At 43.5% G+C, this 25,422-nt stretch overlaps 1 protein-coding gene and 2 long non-coding RNA genes across 13 annotated transcripts in view; 2 read left to right on the forward strand and 1 right to left on the reverse strand.

The window, feature by feature from the left end:
• Nucleotides 1–25,422, reverse strand: part of map4k4 (mitogen-activated protein kinase kinase kinase kinase 4) — a 126,819-nt gene that overhangs the window by 12,375 nt on the left and 89,022 nt on the right. For 2 of the 11 annotated variants that reach the window (XM_021319458.2, XM_021319460.2), the window contains 10 exons: nucleotides 16,553–16,852; nucleotides 14,895–15,001; nucleotides 13,426–13,574; nucleotides 13,172–13,269; nucleotides 12,357–12,535; nucleotides 12,129–12,246; nucleotides 10,081–10,434; nucleotides 8,001–8,115; nucleotides 4,311–4,478; nucleotides 2,501–2,644 (listed from right to left, as the gene is read on the reverse strand). In XM_021319458.2, the coding sequence (XP_021175133.2) occupies nucleotides 2,501–2,644; nucleotides 4,311–4,478; nucleotides 8,001–8,115; nucleotides 10,081–10,434; nucleotides 12,129–12,246; nucleotides 12,357–12,535; nucleotides 13,172–13,269; nucleotides 13,426–13,574; nucleotides 14,895–15,001; nucleotides 16,553–16,852 (1,732 nt within the window). Of the gene's footprint in view, nucleotides 1–2,500; nucleotides 2,645–4,310; nucleotides 4,500–8,000; nucleotides 8,116–10,080; nucleotides 10,435–12,128; nucleotides 12,247–12,356; nucleotides 12,536–13,171; nucleotides 13,270–13,425; nucleotides 13,575–14,894; nucleotides 15,002–16,552; nucleotides 16,853–25,422 lie in introns of all 11 variants that reach the window. The other 9 variants (XM_036138965.1, XM_036138968.1, XM_036138971.1 and 6 more) reach the window with 7 other exon arrangements.
• LOC118563697 lies at nucleotides 18,600–18,816 on the forward strand. Its single transcript, XR_004931360.1, has 2 exons — nucleotides 18,600–18,652; nucleotides 18,725–18,816. It is a non-coding gene; the product is annotated as an uncharacterized LOC118563697 (long non-coding RNA).
• Nucleotides 23,746–23,962, forward strand: LOC118563698. The gene is made up of 2 exons (XR_004931361.1): nucleotides 23,746–23,798; nucleotides 23,871–23,962. It is a non-coding gene; the product is annotated as an uncharacterized LOC118563698 (long non-coding RNA).

Genomic DNA, 25,422 nt, shown 5'->3' on the forward strand with positions numbered 1-25,422 from the left:
ATCTTAATGGTTTGGGTCGCTCTTCATAAACAATCCATGCCTTCATGCGCTGGCTTGCTCGGGTCTCTGCCAGAATGATTGCAGTTGTGAGAGGGAAAAGACAGACACACACCCCTCCTGTCATTTTCTGAGGAGACTGATGCTCTCTGTCACAGCAGCGCTGTTACCAGCAACTTTTCAGACCCCTGTTCCACCCATTTATTCATTTTCAAAAAGAAACTTCTAGTCTTTTTTTCTGTTTTATTGGCAACTTCACCGTGAAAGCAACATTTGTTCTCCAGATACATGAGGGAGCCATGATTGGCTTCTGCAGTCAGTCTCACAGACAGCAGCCTCATCCTGGCTGTAAACCCGCTGAGGCTGCAGGCAGGTAAAAGATCCACAGCGGGGTCTGCAGCCAGAAAGAGGCAGCAGCAGCTGACTGTGAGACTGAAGTGGAAAGAAAATCACGGCTCCACCAAGTCACCAATAACACAGAAAAAAGACGAGCCAGCCAGCGCAGGAACGCCATGCATTGAGGCGTTTAGGGGCGACTGTGGCTTGATGGGTTGAGTAGTCGTCTGGCAACAGAAGGTTGTGGGTTCGATTCCAGCTTCCCCTTGCCACATGTCAATGTGCCCTTGGGCAAGGCACTTAACCCCAAATTGCCTACCTAGCTGCGTCTCGGTGTATGGGGGGTGTTGGCCTAGTGGTTAGAGCAGCGTGCTTGCACTCAGAGAAGGATGCAAGTACCCGGTTCGATCCCCAGTCACGGCACTCTGGGTCCCTGAGCAAGACCCTTAACCCCAGATTGTTTCCCAGGCACCACACATGGCAGCCCACTACTCCTCAAGGGTGATGGGTTAAAAGCAGAGAACAAATTTCGTTGTAATGTATGTTTCAATGTCAATGAAGATGATATTACATTGTTATCAAGAGTTATCAAGTAGTTGGTTGGCAATGAGGCGGAGTTGACTGGATTTCGTTATTTCTGCTGAATGTGCGATCCTGACGCAGCAGATACAAATATTGTCAGAAGTAAAAGATTTCTGTTACAGCATCTTATCTTTTTAGCACAAAGAGGGCCAACTGCTGGTCCCTTTTCATTCCCAGGGCAGAACGGAGCTCCCTCCATTGGTTGAAAACTGCCTCAATAGTTTTCCTCTGGTTTTAATCATTCGCCAATCTGAGTCCAATTTGCCCTTTTTGAGATTTTTTTTTACTCTTTTGTGGAGTTTGTGATGGGGTCTGAGAAGAGCTTGTTGCTGGTCTTTTGTGGTCCATCTCTGAAACAGTCGCTGTTCTCTAATGCCTCAGTGGCAGCACAGACTAACAACAAAGTAAGAGTTGAACAGCAGTTCAAACCGTTTGAACGAGAGCGCTCAGCGCGTCACACGCTTGCCCAGAGGATTCGGCCCAAATCTCTCTCTCAGACTGACTAATGCGGGGCCTATAGAGGCAACTGTGGTATATAGAAGATGAATCATTTTACATGTCAGGCAACTGTAAGGGCAAACATGGGAAAGAAAATAAATAACATATGACATCAAAACATGCGCAGTTGCACCTTTAACATGTGACTCACATGTCACTTTATGTCTAAATGATTGCAAAAAGCATAGAAATATCAGAACCCATGTAAGACAGAGGGCTTGGTGGCGTCTAAGCCTTTCATTACTTAATATTTAATTTCAGTGATCAGAAGCTATTTCTAGAATCAGATGCTCTCCCTGAAAAAAAACAAAAAAAAAAACACTGTTTTTTTAAAACAGCCAAGTTGCACTATATTACATTTGGCCTTTATTTACGTTGTGTCCGGGCAACCTTATTACATCAGTCCGTCAGGATGTGGTCTAAGATGGCAGAGGAATTTCTTGTCACGATACATACAGCTAAACATGCTGAAAACAGTCCATGACGTCTTTTTACATGTCGGAATGCAAATGTGTTTCACAGAAGGACATGGACGCGTGTGCAACTCTGCGGCGTTTCCTTCCATCATGGAAAAGCTCGGCCGTGTGTCAGAATCGCAAAGCGTACGCACACGCCATGCTCCTCACGCAACATCCGTTTAGCTCAAAATATATGTTGTGACACTGCGTGTAGGATGTTGAGAAAGAGGAGAAGTAAGGATGTGAATGCACTTTCCGTCTGAAAAAAAAATTGGGTTTAAATTGGGCTGAAACTCAGGTGTCTTTGCACCTGTTTGTTTTGTGACAACTCTCCTGTTTGTAGTGCTGATTCTTGCACATTTTGCTTGCACTTGCAGAAGCGTATGGTTCATTATGTGCAAATAGTTCAAGAAGACAAGCAGTCTGGACAAAAAGAGTCAGAATAAAGAAGTGAAACTAGCTTTGAGTCTCAAACTCAATTATAGCTTCTCTGTATTTTCTCTAAGATTTGGTTTGTCTCATTGTCCAGTTCTGCAACTTTACTGCTAGGATTTAGCTGCCTAACATGCAAAATCTGTTGTTTTTTTTTTGTTTTTTTTGCAAGAATACACTCCAGTGAGGATGTTTACCTGAAATAGTGACGAGGACATTGAGTCCCTCGAGGACATCCATCTGCTGGAAGCGCCTCCGGTTGATCAATGGGTAAACCTTTCCCTGACCGCTGCGATCCAACAGCATCAGGCCGCTCTCTGTTCCCACCAACAGGTTTACGCCTTTAACACACAGACAGAAACGCACATGAAGTAAAGCATCCCAGCTCCTAATCCTAGATGGAAGAGATTTTGTGAACTAGCAGGCTTGGCTGTAGGATCACAATACAATGAATCTGCTTTGTGTCGGGTAGGACAGTGCTTTGCAAAAATATTTATTCAACCTTTGAACTGTTCAATGTTTTGTCCTGTGACAACCATTTACAGAAATGGACATTATCAGGGCTTTAGGTGATAAACCAACACAAAGATGTGCCTGATTATTAAATGGTAGAAAAATGATACATGGTTTACACATTTTGTTTCTGAATAAAAACTTGCAATAGATGCACTCCACGTGTGGAGTGCATCTGTTTTTCGCTTCCATGGAGTCAATGCTTTGGGGAGCCGTCTTCTTTGCATGTACAGCTGCACGTCGTTTGAGAAATGTCTTAATCAGGTTTGCAAAACAACACGCAGAATTTTTATCCTGATTTTATGAAAATGCAGAAAGGAGTTTCCTGATCAAGTTTCAGTTTAGTTGAAAGTTAAACATGTGATGTCTGAAAACCTTTGGGCACCTAATTCAGACACTGATTCCTGAAACAAGCCCAGACACTCCTTATTATAATATTTTGTTATTTCCTTTTTGCAAAGTAGCTCAAGATCAGTCAGAGTGATTGGAGATTCTCAGTGAAAATCAGCATTTAGTTCTTGACACAGATTAGTGATTGTATTTAAACCTGGACTGGGTTCTGCTGAAGTAAAGGATTGTAACTATCCCAACTGGGCTTTCCTCAAAGCAGCAAGAAACCCAAACAGGACTCCAGCCAGGCAGCGGGTTAGAAGGAAGACCCCAAACCCAGAGCCAAACCAGTAGTCCCTCTCTTATGTTGCAGGAGATTCAGAGAAACCAAAAGTTTATTTTTCAAACATAACCTCCCGGTGGCTTTCAAACCCCATAACACATCAGGGCAAAGACTGGTTCACCCCATAGATCTGCTCCCCCCGCACCAACAGAGTGTGCATGCTGGTAAGTAAAGAGATTTTAGTGAAGAGCAACGGCCCGTCATTAAACAGGTGTGGTCACCTTGGGGTCAAATGTACCCCCTCTTACAATGCTGTTATTGCAAGCATGACTCAGCCCCAGGGAACAGGCACTAACGATCTGCTGTTAGGCCGATGGTCCTCTTTTGCATGTCAACAACCAGTTTTTGACAGTCACAGTTAAACTTGTTGATCCCCCTTACAAAGGTACTGCTTATAGGCTGAGTTTACTAGTCTCTAGCAGAAGACACAGAACAAAGCAGGACCCATCCAGAAGACATAGCCGATTTCTTTTTTTTTTTGTACTTAGCATTCTTTTTTGTCAACTTCTAGTAGTTTTCTAAAATCTAAACAGTTTTTTTTATAATGGATCAATGTGGCTAATCAAAAGGGGTGAAAATAATCTAAAATGTCAAACATAAAGCTGGCTTTTAATGACAATGAGTTGTTTCCAACACTTTGTCCTGCAAGTCAGCTGCAACAGCAGTGATGTCACTCTATCAGGGCTTTGCTGACACCCAGTGGTCAAAATGGAAATGAGCATTTCTGCATTTCCACTCGCAACTACTTCTGTCTCCGACTTCTACAGAACAAACAGGCAACTAACCCACTCATCTGAAATAAATAAGGCTTTGTGTCTTACCCCAGAGTGCGGCGCACAGGATCTCAGAGTTAAACCTCTTCTTGTACTTGCGAATCTCTGGCGTGTCGCTCTGAGGGCGGGTGTTGACCGGGTTGACGTTGACCACAGACCCTTTCCGGGACGGATCTGCCCTCAGCGCTTCCGCCAGCCGAGCGTCGTTTGCGTAGCCTAGGAGGTCAAAGGGAAGGGCTTAGGTAGGATGGTGAAGGAGTTTACCAGACGGGGTGAGGATCAGTCACATTGTCAGTGTTAGAAAACTGCATTTTTCACACTGGTTCTTTATAAGATGTTAATACAGGATTGTATGACCGCAGGATGAACTACAATGAAAGGCAGAAAAGCTGGCCTTAAAACAGCATCTAGAAAATTGACTTGACTAGAAGATTATCAGTTTGATATGGAAAATACTGCTCTTGTTATCAGAGATTAGAGACAACAGCAAGTCACAGGAGTCAATGTTCTCATTTGTTTCGTATAATGAGAAATGTGTTTCTTGAAACCTGTCTAAGGTGAGCTGCTGGTTTCATTTTCTGGAAAAAAATCAACTCAATGAGCAATCTGAGGTATTTCAGAGGTCACTGGCTGGTGACCAGCAGCATTAGATGAGGTAATGACTCAGTCCTGAACAGTTGGCCGTGATTACAGAAGCATAATGATGATGGAAACACAAGGACCGCTGTGTTAAGAGTGTTTTGTTTATAAACTGGGCTGGATTTTAAACTCTATGAAATCAGCATAGTCCAAATTATTGAGCTGAGTATCTAGGAATAATTTCTGGAAAGGTTTCACACGCTCGGTTTCTAAACTTTCAAGTTGAAAGCACCTGGTTTTGATTTTGGTCCCCCTGAACTAACATCACAAGTGCGCTTGAATAAAGTGAAAAACACTGAACATGCGGCTGATTATTGAGGATCTCTATGATCATGGAACTGTGGAAACTCTCTGTTTGACCTACTCAGACAAATCTAAAGTAAGGGACGGACCTCAAGGGTCAAAATAAGCTCGAATTCCATCCCAGACAAGGCTTTCTACTAATCTAACAGCAACTAATTAACAAGGTAGGCACATGAACTGCACGTTATTCGGTCAATAGTTTGCTTTTTTTATGTACATGACTTAAACGGCAGTATAACATATGTTAAATCAGTCATCAGCATCGTCATCATTTTGCCAAAGACTGTATCACATGCAGCAATTATTTGCTCATTTACTCCAAGTAAATGAGCAAATTTACTTGCCAAATTTAAAATAAATCTGGAGTAGAAGCCCACACACGATACAGTATAAAATCCCCAAGATGCTAAAAGTTTTACAGATGTTTGGAAGTGCAGCTGGAAATGAGAACGAGAAAACTGTGGATATTGCAATCATATTTGGTTATCTTTTCTAAAGTTTATACTATATTTATCTTTAATGTCTGCATACTGTGATAATGTGAAACAAAAGGTAAATCATTGTTTGCATACACAAACTTGGCCGCTGAAGATGATCCTGAACTAATAATATATATTTAAAAATAAACCAAATTGAATGTTCTCCTGTTTCATAAACCAAGCACTTTGTGCCAGATTATGTATTTATTAATAACTGGTGGCAAACAGCATGCCGTGCAGTATCCAGGTCTTTCCCAAACTGTCCCTTGGTTGCTCCTTGGCAGCGCACACCCAGAAAAAGAGGAGTGGACAGCGTCTGGATTGACTTACAGTTCAGGCTGTACTGTCAGAACTTCGGATCTTATTGCTCATGGGAGCATTCTAGACTTTTATGCATCTTCTCTTCATTAAATTCAATTCAGTTTTAATTCAGTTGATTTTTATGGTGTTAATTTACAAAAAAAAAGTCTCAAATTCAAATCTCTTTATATTTCACAAGTCAACTCAATTAAATCATACAGACACATTCTTAGTCAAGTACATTCTTTCCAAATTGACCCTAATTATCAAACAATGCTCTCAATTTTAGTTCATTATTCAAATTGGTTAAAAAGTTTTCTGTCTAAGGAAACCCATTAGATTACATCGAGTCACTGAATTCCAGCATTTGCTCCAGCAGAATAAGCATGATGTGACATTGGATAGTCGCTTGCATTGTGTCATTGAACTTGCAGCAATCCCTCATACTGACTATGCACGTAGTGAAAGCGGAAAGGAAAACTCCCCTTTAACAGGAAGAAACCTCCCACAGAACCCTGAATGAACTCAAAATTAACCTTTTTCTATATATTCAGCACCCACTGCCTGTGTTTGTTCTAAGTGCTACACAGTAAGTTTCTAAGATCAGATCCCTTAATATCACTTAATAATAAGACCTTTGTTATGTGATTTCTACTTAGAAATCTGGACCTATTTTTCTTAACAGACACCTGGCAAAGATAGCAGTGTATTCTCAGAGATCCTCCTCCCAGATTTTCTCTTCTACAGTAATCCACATGCAACAGTGAGGTGTGGCCAGGCTCAATCAATAGCCTGGCCCGCTCATCAGCTTGGACATACACTAGATCTGGTCGTCTCTCGTGGACGTGCTGCATCTGTAAGTGAGGTTTCGGACATTTCCCATCTCTGGTCACTTCCTTATCCAGTTTGACCTCCACCTACGCCAAAGCCTCTTACCTCTCAGCGCTGCCGTATTGTCACCTCTTCAACTGCCAGCGACTTTGCTGCAGCATTTTCAGCCTCTGACATTCTCTCTATATCTGTTTTAGCATCTATTATGTGCCCTGTCTTCTTTTCACTTTACAGGCTCTCAGATGTTGGACTCTTGTTTCCCCTCTCAGGCAAACGAGTTCCAAATGTAGACCTGATCCAGGGCTTAATGACACCACCCGTGCTTTGAGATGACAATGTAGGCAGGCTTAGAGACGAGCAAAGAAAGCAAAGACGGATTTGCACACACCACTGGGCATTTTGAGAATCTTGCCAGCTACTAAAAACATTTAACTGTCTCAATATTAATCATCATCTCTAATGGGTACCAGCCCTAGAGTTTAATTCAGTATTATAAATCCTGTTGTAAATCCTTTTACTACCGTTTTCAGTGATGTTTTGGGATACACCTGCAATGCATTCCAACAATACTTTATAGAAAAAGTTTGCCTTTGAGAGTTTTGATCCCATTTCTCCCCTTGAACAAAAAAATAAATAATCCATCCAGCTGCTAAATTTAATCAAATGCCTTCTAGACATCGCCCCCACTAGGATTCTGACAGACGTGATTGACACCATTGGACCCAGCCTTGTTCTCTTTATAAATACTAGTCTGAGGATTGTTACTGTCCCCATAGCCTATAAGTATTCTTTGGTTAGACTGCTCCTGAAAAAAATAAGCCTAGGAGTAATAATTGATGTCCTTAAGCTTGACGAACTGGTCACAGCAAGCTTTTTTCAGTTAAGGCTGTTATCAGAACTGAAGCCTTTTCTACCACAGGCATTTCTTGAAAAGGCTAATCTTGCCTTCATTAGCTCAAGGCTATAAATTTAATCTGTTTTTCTCTTTTGTTCCAACTTGTTCGAATACACCAGACACGTAAAGCACTTTGAGCATCGTCCGAATAATTAAATAAAGTACTATATAAATCAACTTTGATTGATTAATTGACCTGACTGAAATAATAATGTTTTAAAGTGGCTGATAAGCCATTATTAGAAGTCTGGTTTAATGTGCAGACCGCGTCAAAATGACCCAGACACCTACCGACATTGTTGAGGGCGCTGCCGGTAGATGGAGACACTTGGAGGAGGCGTGGGTCGATGAACGGCGTGAAGGACGAAGAGGACTTGTGTTTCTGCATGTTGTTACTCGACTGGCTCTATACGAAGGTACAGGAAGAAGTATTAATGGTGATGGAACACCACAACTCTAGATGGTTTAGATTTTCAGGAACCAAAAATAAATACTGCATTCGGAAAGACTAGTGAACGTGACACTGTACCAAAACATGCACACGTCTCTGTATGTTTCATGCAAACACAATGGGCAATGCAATTCAGGGATAAAATACAATATACCAACAAAAAAAGGTAAAAACAGTGTTGATGAGTAAAAAAACAAAAAAAAACAAACAATATTTGGACGTGGTTGACAAACTCAAAGACGACGACACGAGAGGGAAACAAATGTAGCTATAAAAAATACGTGTTCCATGGATTGAAAGCATACTTGCCGTCAGATTGTTTAGTGGCTTGTGTGCTATGACCTACTGTCTGGGCAATGTAAGAACAAAGCCTGTCTGCTGAAAATAGGCAACATTAAGATGTACGATGAGATATACAGTAGAGCTTCCAATAATCTTTTATTATGTCTTAAGAAAACCTTTAGGCAATAAACCATTAGAGAGATCATTCACTGAAGAGAATCCTAATTATGCTAAAAAACTTTTTTTAATAATATTTATTCATATTTCCACATTTTCTCTCAAGGAGTGGTCAAGTGGGATGACTGCTAGTTGCCAGTAGAGGGCACTTTGCTAATTTAGGGACATCAAAATACTTGGATTTACACTGTAGATCATCAAGCCAACTGATTCAGAGTCTATAATTATTTTTTAATCACTCTGTTCACCTATGCAAATCAAAACATGTTGCCCCCTGGCAAATGTGAGTAAAAAGAAATGTTTTACTATAGCAGGATAATCTCACATTCACAATTGTTCAAAAGTACAACATTTAACCTTTGTGTGCACTAATGTGCACGTTCAGAAACAATTGTATATTTTTTTAATAATAAATTCACTGGTGGCACAACTATTGGCACCTTGAACAATCCATTTAAAATAAGCGTTAATGAAGCAGTTCTCTATTTTGTAACTGAAGTGGATCTTAATAATTAATCCATGAACTACTGTTTACTTTTGGTCTCAATTTGACATGATTTCATCTTGCCATTTCCACTAACTGCCAGGTTAGTGCCATTTGGGGACACCGTGTGAACAAAATAACCACAAAATGCCAGGTACATGTACACTGGTTTTTCAGTATGGTTTGCAGAAAAAAAGACTAAGATTGAGACTTGCAGCACAGATAGTCCAGGTGGGGTTTGGCATAAAGCAAATAATCAATGTGTGTGACAGCGCCTCGTGCCCACTGCATGACGGAGGATCTGTGATGCTGCGGGCCAGTCGTGTCTGAAACAGCTTTGCACTTTTACAGTGTCTGTGACTCTGTTTTATACACAAATCTGGCAGACACTGCCAGGAAACTTAAAATATGCTGTTTTTAACAGGACAATGATCCCAAACATATGGTCGTATCAACCCAGCAATTGTTCATCAGACACAAAGTTCAGCTTCTTTTACAGTCATCTCTGTCTCCTGAGCCACACTCGATAGGAAACCTGAGTGAGCTGAAAAGAAGCGAGCAAAAAGAAAGGATCCAGGGGTCTGGAATTTTACTAGAGAGATGGTGCATAAAGGAACGGTCAAAGAACCCTCTAGATGTTCGCTCCAATCAGGTAAAATATTACACAAGACTAATTACTGGTATCGACAGTAGGGGTACCAATATTTATGCCAACAGCTGTAACAATTTTTGCTTCAAATGGGTCAAGCAATAATAATCCCTAATAACCTCAAAACCTTTTCCCACAGCTGCATGTACTAAAAATAAAAATTTCTAAAATTGTCTTTGTCAGATAATGCAACTGCAATAAAAGCCATAATTAGCTAAAAAGCTTTTGAAACATCTGTACCAGGGGACCCAACAAGTTGCCCATGCCTGTATTACACCTTTGTCTGCCCTCCTCACACGGTTGGTTATGCCGGGGCTGGATGACATACCTCTATAAGGATGCCGAGCTTCTCCAGGGGACTCTGGGGGGACATGGTGGAGGGACTGGCGAGGCTGGAGGAGGAAGGGGAGTTGGATGCAGAGGAGGAGGGGGAGGAATGGTGGCTCTGCTGGATCAGGTCTGGGAGGTGATGGATGCGGCCAGGAAAGCCGTTCCTGTCAGGGTGCTGCGTGGGGTGATGGTGGTGGTGATGATGATGGTGGTGGTGTGGGGGGCTCGGGGTGTGGAGGATGAGTCCCTGTCCCGACGCCGAGCCAGGGCTTGGGGGGAAGCCTGCAAGCAGGCTAAGGGTCTGCGTTTGGCCCGACGCGGGGGCTACACGCTTTTTGTTGTCACCTGCACTCTGGAAGTAGAAAGAGGGGTAGACAGCTGTGGGTCTACATGTGTTCCTGGTGAGCTCAGGGGAAGGGAACGTGTTAGCTGGAGTGAAGGGCAAGCTAAAGTGGCTATTCTACAGGTGGAAAGAAAACTCTTGTTAGTAGTTTGTTATTTGGTTAGACAGTGTAGTTAACTTTGCTCATTCTTGGCACTGTTAAGCTGTGTTTCACAAACTACATTTCTTGTCAAATGATTGGCGAAGTTCAACGTTTACCTCTTTACATGTTTCACATTTTGTCATGTTACAACCACAAACTTCAATAAGCTGTGTTTTTCTAGGATTTAGTGGAGCACAGCAAAATTAAGTAGCGCACAATTGTGAAAAATTAAGAAAAGGCTACAAGGGTTTCAACGTTTATTTCAATGTTACATTCAAATAGAAATCTGAAAAGTGTGGCCTGCGTTTGAATTTAGTCCTATTCTTTGACATTCTTAAATAGCATCTAATGAAACCAGACAGAGCCCACCAGTGTGTAACTTAATAAATCCAGCTGTTCTGTGATGGCCTCAAAGGTTTCTTAGAAAGCATTAGTGAACACAACCATGGAGATCAAGGTCAGGGATAATGCTGTGGAGATGTTAGTTTAGCAAATCCCCCAAGCTTTGAACATCTCACAGAGTACTGTTCAATCTATCAGCTGAAAATAGAAATGGTAAAATACAGCTGCACACTTACCAAGAAATGATTACCTAAGCTAACTGCCGTTAATCAGACAATCACCCAAGAGGCCTTTGGCAACTTTGGAGGAGCTGCAGATATCTACAGCTCAGCTGGGAGAATATGTTCTCAAGACGACTATTAGATGCAAACAAATCTGCCCTTCATGTCAGAGGGATGTAAGGACAGCTGTTGTTGAAAGGAACGCTTTGGAAGTCCAGTTTTCAGTTTGGACCAAGTCATGCAGGGGACACAGCAAACGTGTGGAAGGAGAAGATGTTGTTGTAAGATGAGACAAAAATGTAACTTGTGAAATGCTGTGTGTGGAGTCTGACTAATACTGCCAAAACCACCTAAATCCGCTCAGGACAAAGACCCTAAACATAAAGACAGAGCTACAATAGAAAGATTTAGATCAAAGCATGTCCATGCTAGAATGGCCTGGTCAAAGTCCACATCACAATCAAATTGAGATTCAGTGGCAAGACCTGAAACTTGATATTCACTCCTCTCAACCTGACTGCCAGTGTAATATTTAGGAAAACATACATAAATCACTCTCTATTTGTTCAAAACCGGCAAAGAAAACTGTCACTAAAGGTGTAGTATTAATCCAGGTAGGTTCATAAAAACACATTTTTATTTAAAAACATTTTGAAACTGCAAATGTTTGAGGTTGTAACATGAAAAAAATTGTGGTACTTATAATGGGTACTTATATATACAAGTTACTATAAATGGACCTGCATTGAATAAATGACTCAGTTTCATTGCTAAATGTGTTGTTAGTTTGAGTTTAAATAAAATAAATCAGTAAGAAGCTATTAATCTCATTAGGCTTCTGCTGTCACCAAGGTACACAGGAACAGAAAATAATCGGCAAATGTACAACGGAATGAACGAACACTGGGGATATGAATAAAAACAAGGCATGATGAAAAAACAAGAGGCGTGCAACAAGTAAAAGGCATTTTGCTTTTGTCTCCCTCCTCCGCCGGTACCTGTCTGACCACCAGCGTGCTGTCTTTGCACCGAGTCGTCCCCGCTTCGCTCTCACCCTCGTCGTGAACTATCATGGTTTTCACCGACTCCGTCTCTCCGTTACTCAGCTTGGAAGAACTGAAGGAGAGAAGAAGCATTCGACCCAAAAATGAATCACAGGCTGCTTTGTCTAGTTCTCTCTGGCGCTTTTGAACTGACGGCCACCGTTTGCCTCGTTCGGTACGTACACAGCTTTGGTGTCCTCCGGACCCGATGTCGACTCCTCGCCTGCCTCCTGGTCCACCTCCTCGTCGTCATCTTCATCGGTGGTGTCGGAGTCTTCGCTGGAGGACGAATAATCTGTCACCTTATTCTGGGGACGGACATCATCCACTGCACGCAGCTCCTTGGCCAAAGCCGTCAGGTCCTAGAGATCATGAAGGGGAAAGAAGTGATTCGTTTTCACCAAACACGTTTTATCTCCGTTTATCCGAGTTTTTGTCCCCCTTTTAACGCTGGATGTTAGCAAAGATGACAGCAGATTGTTTTTTTGATCGTCTTTATAAGTCAAGCAGGAAACTGAAGACTGCTGGAGAGGAAGTGGTTATAGGAGGTAAACCAGCCAATGAGAAGCCAAACAGAGGAGCGAGGAGAGAAATGACCATACAGCAGACAACTGATGCTCTTCAAGCCGCTGGAAGGGGGAGGTTAGTGAATTATTTTGAATGATTAAACAATAAACAGAGCTGCAAAGATGAAAAAAGGTGAATCACTATATCAATGTTAGAGAGAGCATGGGTTAAAATGGCAGCTGTGCGCCAAGAGAGTCCGGTGGAAAGGATTCAAACAAGCAGTGGAAACCAGGTCAGCAAAGAAGCTCAGTCCAGCAACCTCAACAATCATATTAGTGTCTGACTGGATCACCCGTGGATGGAGAGCAGATCACAAGAAACTAAAAAAAAACTACTCACACACACTTCAGATTTCAAACAAACCCAAAGCACAAGGTTCAAGATCTAAGCCAGCTAGAGAGCTACGCCTCTGGCTCCGAGTCAACTCTCACCGCTGGTTTGTTCGGCCTGACCAAGTCCCTCCTCTCCTCTGGCTTTTTCCCAGCGTTCTCTGGTCGCTGGAGGGGCGAACCCTCTGATTTGGAAGAAGCTGAAGAAGGTGGTAAGATCAGGGGGAAAAAAAAAAAAAAAAAGATCTTAAAATGTGCATGTGTGTTTTAACGTTGCTTCTTTACGAAAGTGGGATTATCCACAACTCTGCGTCTGCCTGCGGTGTGATTGGTGTTAAAAGTGCTTGTGGACTCACAGCGGGCCCTGAACCTCTCTCCAGAGCCGCATTGAGAGCTGGAGTTACTGGAGCTGCTGGAGGAGCTGGAGCCTCCGCTGCCGCTACTACCGCTGGTTTTGGGAACCAGTTTCTCCACCCGTTCCCACAGGAGCCGAGGCTCTGCTGAACTGCAGAGGCAAGAGAGGCAGCATGAAGCGACGGCACACAGAGAGAGAGACCCTCTGCCCTGCTCGCACTGGGATTTGATTTTGAAACCTGTATGTATGCCACAGAAAGTTATTCATGTCCTAGGAATTTTTTATTTTTTTTGATAATTCCACATTTAGAAAGTGAACAATTAAGCCTTTAGCATGAGATAATATGGAACGAATACTAGGAAAAAGTCACTTATTGCCTTACTTCTATATTTTCTGACGCTGAAAATATAAAGCGCTGCAGATAAGTACTTTGCAATGATCCTTAAAGAGCAGAAAATAAACAATGGGAGAGAAAGATACTTGACATTAAAAATGGTATTATAGGGTTGTTGCAGAAAATCTAACGCTGTCAACTGTTGTCTCTTTTAATAACAAGTTTCAATTATCTAAGTTTGGGGTTTTTTCCCAACGGCAATAAAGTTTTCATTCTTTTTAAGGACATTTTAGATACATAGATGAAAATAAAAATCCTGGAGTTACACTGCTGGACAACATCCAAGTTCCTCCACTGAAATCGTATATATATATATTTTTAAAAAACAGCTTTAGGTTCTTTAAGATCTAATTTGTTTTTGTTAGTTTTTTTATTGACAGTACCTTCCACAAGTATTGACACCCCTGATTAAAAGTTGCGCAAGAAGCCTTCTAATAAATGCTTGTTAATGAGGTATTATGTCCCCAAGATCCCAAACTTTGCTGCCGTTCTCAAACAGTGGGGTTTACATGCCCCAAAATTAAAATTTGGATACGGTTTAATATTCAAATGTGGGACTATGGTTCTACAAAAGATGATCCCTTGATTTTCAAGCTGCATACACATCTTTACCGGAGATGCCAATAATCGTGGAAAGTGGCGCCCTGACGTATTCTTCTATAATAAGTTACCAGCAGAGTCTTACTGGATCCAGTTATTCTTATATACATTTATATATCAGTATCTCTGTAGTTCAAAGCTCCACAATAACGTTTAATAATAAATGCACAAGTTAATTAAACAGTATTGTTTTTAAACATACATGTGCATTATGTCAATATGTTTTTATTTTCATTTTAAACTATTGCCACAATGGAATATATTTTACATGGACAAAGAATAACCCTGAAAGATTTATTAAAGTCCTGTTCAGGCTTCTATTTTAATGTGATTTTTTTGTGCTGACTAAGAATAGAATGCGGGTTTGAAGTAATGAGGAAAAAAGCATAATAGATTAAAAAATGCGAGGCAAAAAACAAAAACAAAACATCAACAACATAAAAGCTAAAAAAAAAATCCTCCACTTCTCCGTTTACCTGCCAGCATTTCGGAGCACGTCCCTGTTCTGTGGGGCGTTGCTGTGGTGATGAGGCGAGTCTCGCCTCGACAACACCGGAGACCTTGATGTTGTCCTTACAGGAACCTTTCGTGATAAAAACAACGACCAGCTTACATATCAACACTCTGCACGCGTGGCGGTGGCTCAGTTTTACAGCATTTTACAGAACACACGGGTCAGTCGGTCAGAGATCCAACAACACAAGCTTGATCATGTCAGTATATGATTTTGAGTCCTGGTCATTGCTATAGTTATGAAACACATATCTTATATGCACTGTTCCCTCATCAGTAAACCCATATCTAGACCAGTCGCCATCACACAATCTGAACCAGTCCTTCTCCTAAACACAACTAGAGCGACAGTGGGAAACAGCAGGGTCACGGCACTTACTTCATCATGACAAACAAGAACATTTTGGAAAGTCAGAGATGAGTTTTTGAGGCTCATCAGCCACGCAAGACAAAGCTTTCTGAACTGCTGCTATATTTTTAAAAGCCTAAGCCGAAATGAAAAGGCAAACCCTATAGAGTGACGGTGTTCAAAGTAATTCTTGTCACACTTCCAAGAGCTAAAATGACTGCAGTCTCCAAACTACTCAGACCGTACACAGGAACATGGCAGGGTGCTGATTTTGTTTATGACAGGTTTTCTGTCCGCTGGTGGAAAACTATCTTTGGCTCTGTGGACTGGATTTAGGTCTCCGTGGGCAGAGCCAGAAGCGTTCTGCCTATACTTAGATCTATGTTCACTGGTGGAGAAAAAGGAGCCTTTTTCCCTACGATGTAGCAAAGTAGGAGCTGTTGCACACATACCTTGTGTGGTTTTCACATCTCTTTGTGGTCAGACAGCTAAGTATGGTCAGAAAGGAAGTGGTGAGACAGACTGTCCAAACATGTCTCCGTATTAACCTTTTTTTTCCTAAACCACAAGTTGTTAAAGATTGTTATGGTTGTCATCACTAGTATGTAGAGATTCATGAAGAAACGGGCTGGTGAATCAGTAAAGGCACCATACATTAATGGTTCCAGGTTACACTGACCACAAATCTCTGTACTGTGAAAGTGGGGATCAGCGTGTATGTAATTAAGGCTGTTTTGTCAAAGTGGTCAAATTCATGAATTTTACCACTGATAACAAGAAGGCTGAACAAATTACAGCAAACTTGCTTGCTTCTGTTCTTTCAAGCTCTCCACCTCTGTGAAATGAATTTAACGTAAGAATATTTTGAATAAAATATCTGAATCTGAATCAGTTTTCGGCAACTCAAAGATATAAACCAGAGAAACCTTCATCAAATCTCTAATCGGTGCATCTCCATCGGTAAGTTAGCTTTCTTTTGGCCAATGCTGATTCAGAAATATTCTCTCACTTTCCAAACAGGGGGAGTCTCTCAGCAAATCTACTGAGGATCACTTAATAAATATGTCAAAATGTCCAAATTCTATTTTTATCTGAATAAATAATCTTCTTTGGGAGAACATTTGTCTTTAATAACACAAAAAAATCCTAAGCTTGTTAAAAAATTTACTTTTTTGAGACCAGGACTCTCATCTCATTGGATCATGAAACATAAAAGTCACGACTAGGCGCCCGGCTACCACACCCCCACGGGGGGGGGGACCCCTCTCTTACTCTCGGTGGAGCGTCTTCTGACGGGACCTTTTCATGGGGCATGGGTCTGGACTGGGGATGGGCTTGTGGCTCTGGGCGGGCAGGCGTTGATGATAAGAATGATGGTGATGATGATGAGGATGGAGGAAGATGGTGTTGGTGGGATTCAGGGCTTTTGTGCAGCTGGTGGTTTTCAAAGCTAGGTGTTAGCGGCTCTGTGAAGGAGTGCGACCGGGACATGGCGGGTGGGGTTGACGCGGATGAGTTTGGCGAGGCCACGCTGCTGCTGCTGATCTTGAGAGCAGCCAGATGGGAACGGACCTTTTAGACGACAAGACAGAACACAATGGGGAGCACGGATCAGTCTGCATGCAGATAACTCAAACAAGGAAGGGGTGTTCATTCATCTTTAGGGCTTGTAAGATCGGAGCGTCTATAAAACAGCTTTTTGTAAAAGGGCTGAGCTCTGTGACATGATCTGCAATTATAGCGCTCTGGGAATGTATTGTTATCCTTTGAACCTTCCTACATATTAGAATTATATAATTGCAAATGTAATTGTAAATCCCTAGAATTTCCTGTGATAGTTCATAATAGTGAAATTAAAGCGTGGCCAGAAGCCCAGCTACAGCACAGCAGAGAGGGAGGCTGCTTTTGTTGAACTTTTCAGGCTACGTTCAGGTTCCTGTTACCGTCAAGGTTTACAGCGTTCTGCTTTAGCGTGCGGGACTTTTCTGCCACTTAGGGCCCAGCAGCTCCTGTTTCATTCCGACACTATGGTCCTGTTGTAAAAATGGCATCGATAAAAGAAGAAAGATATTGTATAATTATCACCTAAATTAGAGTACAAAAGACTTTATAGTGAGGCTCTCCTCTAACTCACATTAGCTGCAATGCCTCATCTGACAGGCCATCGTCTATATCCATAATCTCCTCTCTGCAGCTGGTAAGGATTAAAAATCTGATACTATAATTAAATGACAGGTTTAATGCAGCGTTCGCGAGCAGAGCCAAACGGAAAGCAGTGTAGTTAACCTTCTCGCGCACTGATTAAATCCAGCCCGGGCTACGAGGAGACTTCCCGGAGATCGGACACTTTCAGTTACAGTCTTGGTCAGCTGGGATCAAAGTATTTCTGAAACTCCTTCCTTTTTCCCTTTTTTTTTTTGAGTGTCAGTAACCTTTTAAAACCCAAGAGTACGCTGACACAACTTGCAATCTGACTTCCTATACTCAAGGATTAAGATTACGTCTTGTTTAAAGAAATACCATGGGATCAGCTAAAAACCACAGCAGATAAAAACAGCCGTAAGCTCTGAGCAACATGAAGCGTTGCAATAGCTGCTGCTAAAGTGTGTTATGTAACAATAACACCCAGAGATATAAAAATACTTCTGACACCAACATAGCTCCAAACCTTTACAGACGCCCGCAAATAAGACGGTAGAAGTCTACTTTGGTCTCGGCCCTTCTCAGATAAGCTGTTAGCTTTAGTCTCTGGGACCCACCACATTTATAAATGATGGTGCAGGTAAGACTGTCAGGATTCTCTGTGTTGGCTGCTAACTCTACTCCGCAGGTGTGCCTAGTTGGCTGAGGAGGCGTGGTCCACACCTGCAGCTCGTTGCAGGCGGCTTCCTCTGGCTTCTTAAGCAGAGCACTGGCAGATGGAAGACGCCGGAGCCTTAACCAGTCGTGGTACGACGTGGCCTCTGTCCCAACTCTCGGAAACCAGCTTGTGAGTTTTTTGTTGCTCATCTTTTTGAGTAATTTTTGTACCTCTCTGTGCTCCAGATTTTGGTGCTTGGATGCACTCACCTGTCTTGACGCCTCGTCCGAAGAAACAGACCAGCAGACCTGTCGGCTCAGATTTTGCTCTGGCGCTCCCCTCATACTTCCTGGAAATTACCCAGCGAGGGCTGAGATCCCCTTTCCCGGATTCTGTTGGTTCTGTGCTCACTCTGGTCAATCCATCTGTCAACCGCTGCCGATGAGGTCATCTCGGATTCCTCACCAGCTACATCTGCCGCCCTCAGCCACTAGCCACCTATCTCCATCAGAGTAGTCACATAGAGTTCTCCTGACGCTACTTCTTCCCGGTTAGGTCCGCCCTGCCTAATGGTAAGCAGCGCAACTCTTAGTTGGTTTTTCTGGCTTTCATTATGAAGAACTCACGTGCTCTCTCTCTTCCAGTCTCTCCAGCCTTGACGTTCTGACCCAGCCGTGTACCAGTAGTCCGTCCATAAACCTGCTTATTTTTCCTTTAATAAAAGAACTTAAAACTGTGTTTTGCCTCCCGTTCGTATCTGCATGTGGGCTCGTCATCTGAAAACCATGACAGAAGAAGGCTCCGGCCACCAAAGTCCAGCGGATACGTTCGGGCGGCAGTTAGCCGCACATCAAGAACAGATGCAGACGTTAGGTTTTGCTGTGAACTCCACTCAGGAACAACTTCAGAGGTTAGCCGCGCAGGTTAGCTTACTAGTGGACACAGTTACTTCCGCGAAGACGTCACTTGTCACTCAAGGTCTCGCAACCCCGCCTTCCGACGCTCCGAGCATGGAGAATCAGGCTTGGACTCCACCACTTGAGGGCGCGTCACCTTGTCCGGAGAAATTCTCCGGTGACGACGGAAGTTGCGGAGGTTTTCTTTTCCAGTGCAAGCTGGTGTTCAAACCGTTCACCCCAGACTTTCGCCTCTGATGAGGTAAGGATATCTTACGTTTTACGCCTGTTAACGGGTAGGGCTCTTAGGTGGGCTGAGGCTAGATTCCCTGATTGTCAGTCATTTGGGACAACTTTTCAGGATTTCATTACTGAGTTTAAGACAATTTTTGCACCGGAGTTGGATTCGGCACAACAGTCTCGACATCTCCTCACCTTGAAACAGCGTGGTCGTCGAGTTTCAGATTTTTCTGTGGAGTTTCGTACATTTGCTGCGGTTGCAGGTTGGCAGCCGAGACCGTTAAAGGCAGCTTTCTTTCAGGCTCTAGACGAGTCATTAAAGGACGAATTAGCTCGGGTAGAGGAACCAGAGGACTTTGAGGAGTTTGTCGCGCTAGCTATTCGCTTGGACTCTCGGTTACGCAGCCGAAATCGGGTTAAGTCCAACCTTGCCTTGCAACCATCCACCTCCACAGCTTCTTTCCCTATCAGGAGGGAACCCCGTTCCTTTACACCTCCTCCCGAACCCATGCAGTTGGGGCAGGTGGGTCCCTCCAAGAAGGAACGTCAGCAGCGATTCTCAGAGAACTTATGTCTTTATTGTGGAGGTGATGGTCATTTCCTCAGAGATTGTCCTGTTCGGCCAAAAGATCGAGTCCGCCGCTCTTAACGGGGGGATCGGTGGACAAGTTGGGATCTATTCCCCGGGAGACTGTTAAAGTTTCATCTGGTTCTCGTTGTTGTCTACCTCTTACTTTAATATTTGACCAGGAGAGTTTTGATGTTTCGGCTCTAGTAGATTCAGGTTCTGATTTTAATCTTATTGATCAAGCGGTTGTGGACCAGCTTCGTGTACCTGTGGATCATTTACCCGAACCACTCCAGGTCTCATCATTGGATGGGCAAAATTTGACCCTTATTACTCATCGCACACGACCTTTGGAGGTGATAGTTTCCGGCAACCATCGAGAACAACTTTCTTTTTTTGTCTTCCCGGTTAAGCGTTCACCTGTGGTTTTGGGTATAGCTTGGTTAAGGGTCCATAATCCGCAGTTCAATTGGGCTGAGTCCCGATTAGAGTCATGGTCACCTTCTTGTCATTCCCGTTGCTTGCAGTCTGCTCGACCCGTTGTGGTCTCCTCTTCCCTAACTAATTCCGGAGACGTTATTGATCTGTCTCGCGTTCCTGAGGATTACCACGACTTGCAGCAGGTCTTTAGTAAGACTCAGGCTTGTTCTCTGCCCCCACATCGCCCATACGATTGTGCGATTGACCTGTTACCTGGGGCCCCTTTACCGGCGAGTCGACTCTATAACATCTCCAGGTCAGAACGTCAATCGTTGGAGAAGTACATTGGTGAGTCTTTGGCTACGGGGTTAATTCGTCCTTCTTCTTCCCCATTAGGGGCTGGGTTCTTTTTTGTGGGAAAGAAGGACGGAACCCTTCGACCCTGTATTGATTATCGAGGGCTTAACCAGATAACGGTCAAGAATAAATACCCACTTCCTCTATTATCATCAGCCCTTGAGCCAGTCCAGAATGCCAAAGTTTTCACTAAGCTCGATTTGCGCAACGCTTATCATTTGGTTCGGGTGAGACAGGGGGATGAGTGGAAGACAGCTTTTAAGACTCCGTTAGGTCACTTTGAGTACCTAGTAATGCCTTTTGGCTTGTGTAATGCCCCAGCAGTGTTTCAGGCATTAGTGAACGATGTCCTGCGGGATTTTTTGAATGTTTTTGTGTTCGTCTATTTAGACGATATCCTGATTTACTCTCGTGACCTAGATCAACACAAACAACATGTTAGGCTTGTTCTCCAGCGGTTGCTAGAGAATCGCCTGTTTGTAAAAGCTGAAAAATGCGATTTTCACCAGACTTCAGTTTCTTTTCTCGGTCTTATTTTGGAGGGGGGGCAAGTAAGATCAGACCCAGAAAAGATTAGAGCGGTAACAGAGTGGCCAGTTCCTGAGTCATGTAAACAGCTTCAACGGTTCCTAGGGTTCGCTAATTTCTATAGGCGATTTGTCAGGAACTATAGTCAAGTAGCTTCCCCGTTACATGCTCTTACCTCCACCAAGGTTCCTTTTTTCTGGAGTCCTGAAGCCGATGAGGCGTTTAAGAACCTTAAATCCCGTTTTTCCCAGGCTCCTATACTAGTTCACCCTGATCCTTCCAGACAATTCACACTTGAAATAGATGCTTCCAACACTGGTGTAGGAGCGGTCCTCTCCCAACAGTCTGAGACAGATAATAAACTTCACCCTTGTGCATTCTTTTCCCGTCGCTTGTCCCCTGCTGAACAGAATTATGATGTAGGCGATCGGGAATTATTAGCTATTAAGTTAGCCTTGGAGGAGTGGCGGCACTGGCTAGAGGGATCCGAGCAGCCCATCATAATTTGGACAGATCACAAAAACCTCTCCTATCTGCAGACAGCCCGCAGACTCAACTCTAGGCAGGCCCGTTGGTCATTATTCTTCTCACGATTCAACCTCACCATAACCTACAGACCAGGCTCCCGAAACATTAAACCCGATGCGCTTTCTCGTCAGTTTGCTCAAGTGGAACAAGAGAGACAACCGGATTTAATTCTTCCTCCATCATGCACAGTTGGAGCTTTGCATTGGGACCTAGAGGACAGGATTAATCAGGCCCTGTTATTAGATCCGGATCCTGGTACGGGCCCACCGGGATTAAAGTATGTTCCCCGATCTGTTCGTCCTGAGGTTTTACGTTGGGTTCACGATGCCAAGTTTTCCGCCCATCCGGGCATTTATAGAACCCAGTCTCAGGTGTCTCGGCGGTTCTGGTGGCCATCGTGGACCAAGGACGTCAGAGACTACGTTTTAGCCTGTCCTGTCTGCGCCCAAAATAAGTCGTCTAACCAGCCGCCTTCTGGGTTATTGAATCCGCTTCCGATTCCCAAACGTCCATGGTCTCACATAGCTGTCGATTTCGTTACTGGACTCCCTGTTTCCCAAGGCATGTCAACTATCTTAACTGTGGTTGACCGTTTTTTCCAAGTCCTGTCATCTCATACCCATCCGTAAGCTACCTAACGCTCTCCAGACTGCCCAACTCCTCATTAAACATGTTTTCAAGCTCCATGGAATTCCTGTTGACATTCTCTCTGACCGGGGTCCCCAGTTTGTTTCTCAGGTCTGGCGGCACTTTTGCTCTGCTCTGGGTGCCCGTTACACGCTCACCTCCGGATACCATCCTCAAACCAACGGTCAGACTGAACGAATGAATCAACAATTAGAAACCACCCTCCGTTGCCTCACGTCATCTACTCCTTCCGACTGGAACAAGTTTTTGCCTTGGGTAGAGTATGCCCTGAACTCTCATATCACCTCAGCCACGGGACGTTCACCTTTTGAAGTTGCATTAGGATATCAACCACCACTCCTACCTTCAGACGAACTCAGGATTCCCTTCACCTCCGTTAACGATTATATTGCTCGCTGCCAGAAAATATGGAAAGAGACAGTTACAGCCCTCACTCGCACCGCAGAGCGGAGCAAGAGGTTTGCCGACCAGCACCGCAGACCAGCTCCCCATTATCGCCCCGGTCAGAGGGTTTGGTTATCATCCAGAGATGTTTTGACTAATCCATCCGCCAAGAAACTTGCTCCCCGGTTTACAGGTCCCTATGAAATAGAAACAGTCATCAACCCCACCACTGTCCGCTTACGTCTTCCTCCTCACTCTCGTGTTCATCCCACTTTTCACGTATCCCAGATTAAGCCTGTTTTGGACAATGATTCTTACCCTCCTTCCGGACCCCCTCCACCCTCCCAGGACAGTCAGAGTTCTCGCGTCTCCAGGATTGTAGATGCCCGTCGACGTGGAAGGGGTTACCAATACCTCGTGGATTGGGTGGGTCGCAGCCCGGAGGATCGCTCATGGGTATCTGCAGCCACCATCGCCAATGAGGAATTGATCCGAGACTTTTGGTCTACTCAACCCAGCACATCTTCGTCTGGGCCGCCAGGAGGCGGCCGTTGAGGGGGGGGTAGTGTCAGGATTCTCTGTGTTGGCTGCTAACTCTACTCCGCAGGTGTGCCTAGTTGGCTGAGGAGGCGTGGTCCACACCTGCAGCTCGTTGCAGGCGGCTTCCTCTGGCTTCTTAAGCAGAGCACTGGCAGATGGAAGACGCCGGAGCCTTAACCAGTCGTGGTACGACGTGGCCTCTGTCCCAACTCTCGGAAACCAGCTTGTGAGTTTTTTGTTGCTCATCTTTTTGAGTAATTTTTGTACCTCTCTGTGCTCCAGATTTTGGTGCTTGGATGCACTCACCTGTCTTGACGCCTCGTCCGAAGAAACAGACCAGCAGACCTGTCGGCTCAGATTTTGCTCTGGCGCTCCCCTCATACTTCCTGGAAATTACCCAGCGAGGGCTGAGATCCCCTTTCCCGGATTCTGTTGGTTCTGTGCTCACTCTGGTCAATCCATCTGTCAACCGCTGCCGATGAGGTCATCTCGGATTCCTCACCAGCTACATCTGCCGCCCTCAGCCACTAGCCACCTATCTCCATCAGAGTAGTCACATAGAGTTCTCCTGACGCTACTTCTTCCCGGTTAGGTCCGCCCTGCCTAATGGTAAGCAGCGCAACTCTTAGTTGGTTTTTCTGGCTTTCATTATGAAGAACTCACGTGCTCTCTCTCTTCCAGTCTCTCCAGCCTTGACGTTCTGACCCAGCCGTGTACCAGTAGTCCGTCCATAAACCTGCTTATTTTTCCTTTAATAAAAGAACTTAAAACTGTGTTTTGCCTCCCGTTCGTATCTGCATGTGGGCTCGTCATCTGAAAACCATGACAAAGACATTCAACTTTTTAACAGTATCTCCCTTAAAAAGTCCTGTCCCTTTAAGTCTATAGTGGAATTATAATACTCCTGGCACGGTACTTAATCCCATCATTGATATATGCTGCAAAGAGTGAAAATATTACCGTGTGTCCACTGTATGCAGGCGACTGGCCTAACACCTTTTTTTTTTTTTGGTGTCATGGCTCTTAACACAATGCAGCAGAACCAAATGCCTCTCCTAGATGCATTCATGCATCAGAACCCAGATGGTTCATCTATTTCCTACAGATTTCTATAGGTCAGCTATTAATTTGACAGATTAGGGTTGCAATATAAAGTCATCTTTAATTTACATCCCATCTCAAGTTTCAGCTATAATGGTACAGACTATGTTACAATGTCATGTCTTAAGAGCTCTCTCCCACACCAAAATTGTAATAACAAAACTTTCAAGTTGTGCAAATAAAAAAAAACTAACATAGGCTGGCATGCAAACATGCGTTCAAAATCAGAACAGGACAGGTCGCTCTGCATGCACACAAACACTGAAGGGGGGACAAACTCACAAGAACCCACCTCTGGTTAAAGTTAGGATCCTGACTTTTACTTAAATCGTGAGTAAAGTCTTCTGCCTCCATACTCAAGTAATGTTATAAATAAAGGTTTAAGGTTATATGTGAGTATATGTGAGTAATAAATGGACATGGACACATAGTACCTAATAAAAAAAGGTTTCTAATCTAATTTAGAGGGTAAAAGTTAAAAAAAATGTAATCAATTAGTTTTGGTAAGTAATTTAGTGAACAGCCAGTTAACAGGAGAAGGTGGATTATTCTGCTTTACATTAAAAGTTAAGGTCTAATAGCCTTCCAGTGAATTATATAAACATCCTGATTCTACAAAGCGACAGCATTGTTTCCATATTAAATCTGTGTGGCACATTCAAGCAGATTGCCTTTAATGAGCTGTGGTTATTCAAGCAAAGCTGGTTCAGTCCCTCGTTGGGAAGTGACTATTACAGCCTGAGTCACTCTGATGCATATCTGGAAGCCTGCAAATTATAGATGTTGTTGAATACCAGCACGAACACGTACCGTACACGAAGCAGAGAGGCAGCCAAAATACAGGGCTGAGACGTAAATATTAAATATTTCTTTACCCTCAAGCCTTCCACTCCCATTGTAGCCTTACAGAAGCTGATGTGTGAGGACTAGTTTACAGCAAACCAGGCTATTTTCAATACAATGCATTTCTGTAGCATGACTGTCTTCATTGAAACAAAAACCTTTTTCTGTGAATCAGTTTGACAAGCTTAAGTCTAGTGATGGGGAAAAAGAATAATATATTTTTTGCATCAATATAAACAAATATCCTTTCATGGGCTTCACTAGCAGTTCCTGGCATTGTCGTGCCACA

Source organism: Fundulus heteroclitus, chromosome 7, assembly GCF_011125445.2.
Source record: "Fundulus heteroclitus isolate FHET01 chromosome 7, MU-UCD_Fhet_4.1, whole genome shotgun sequence".
Lineage (NCBI taxonomy): Eukaryota > Metazoa > Chordata > Actinopteri > Cyprinodontiformes > Fundulidae > Fundulus > Fundulus heteroclitus.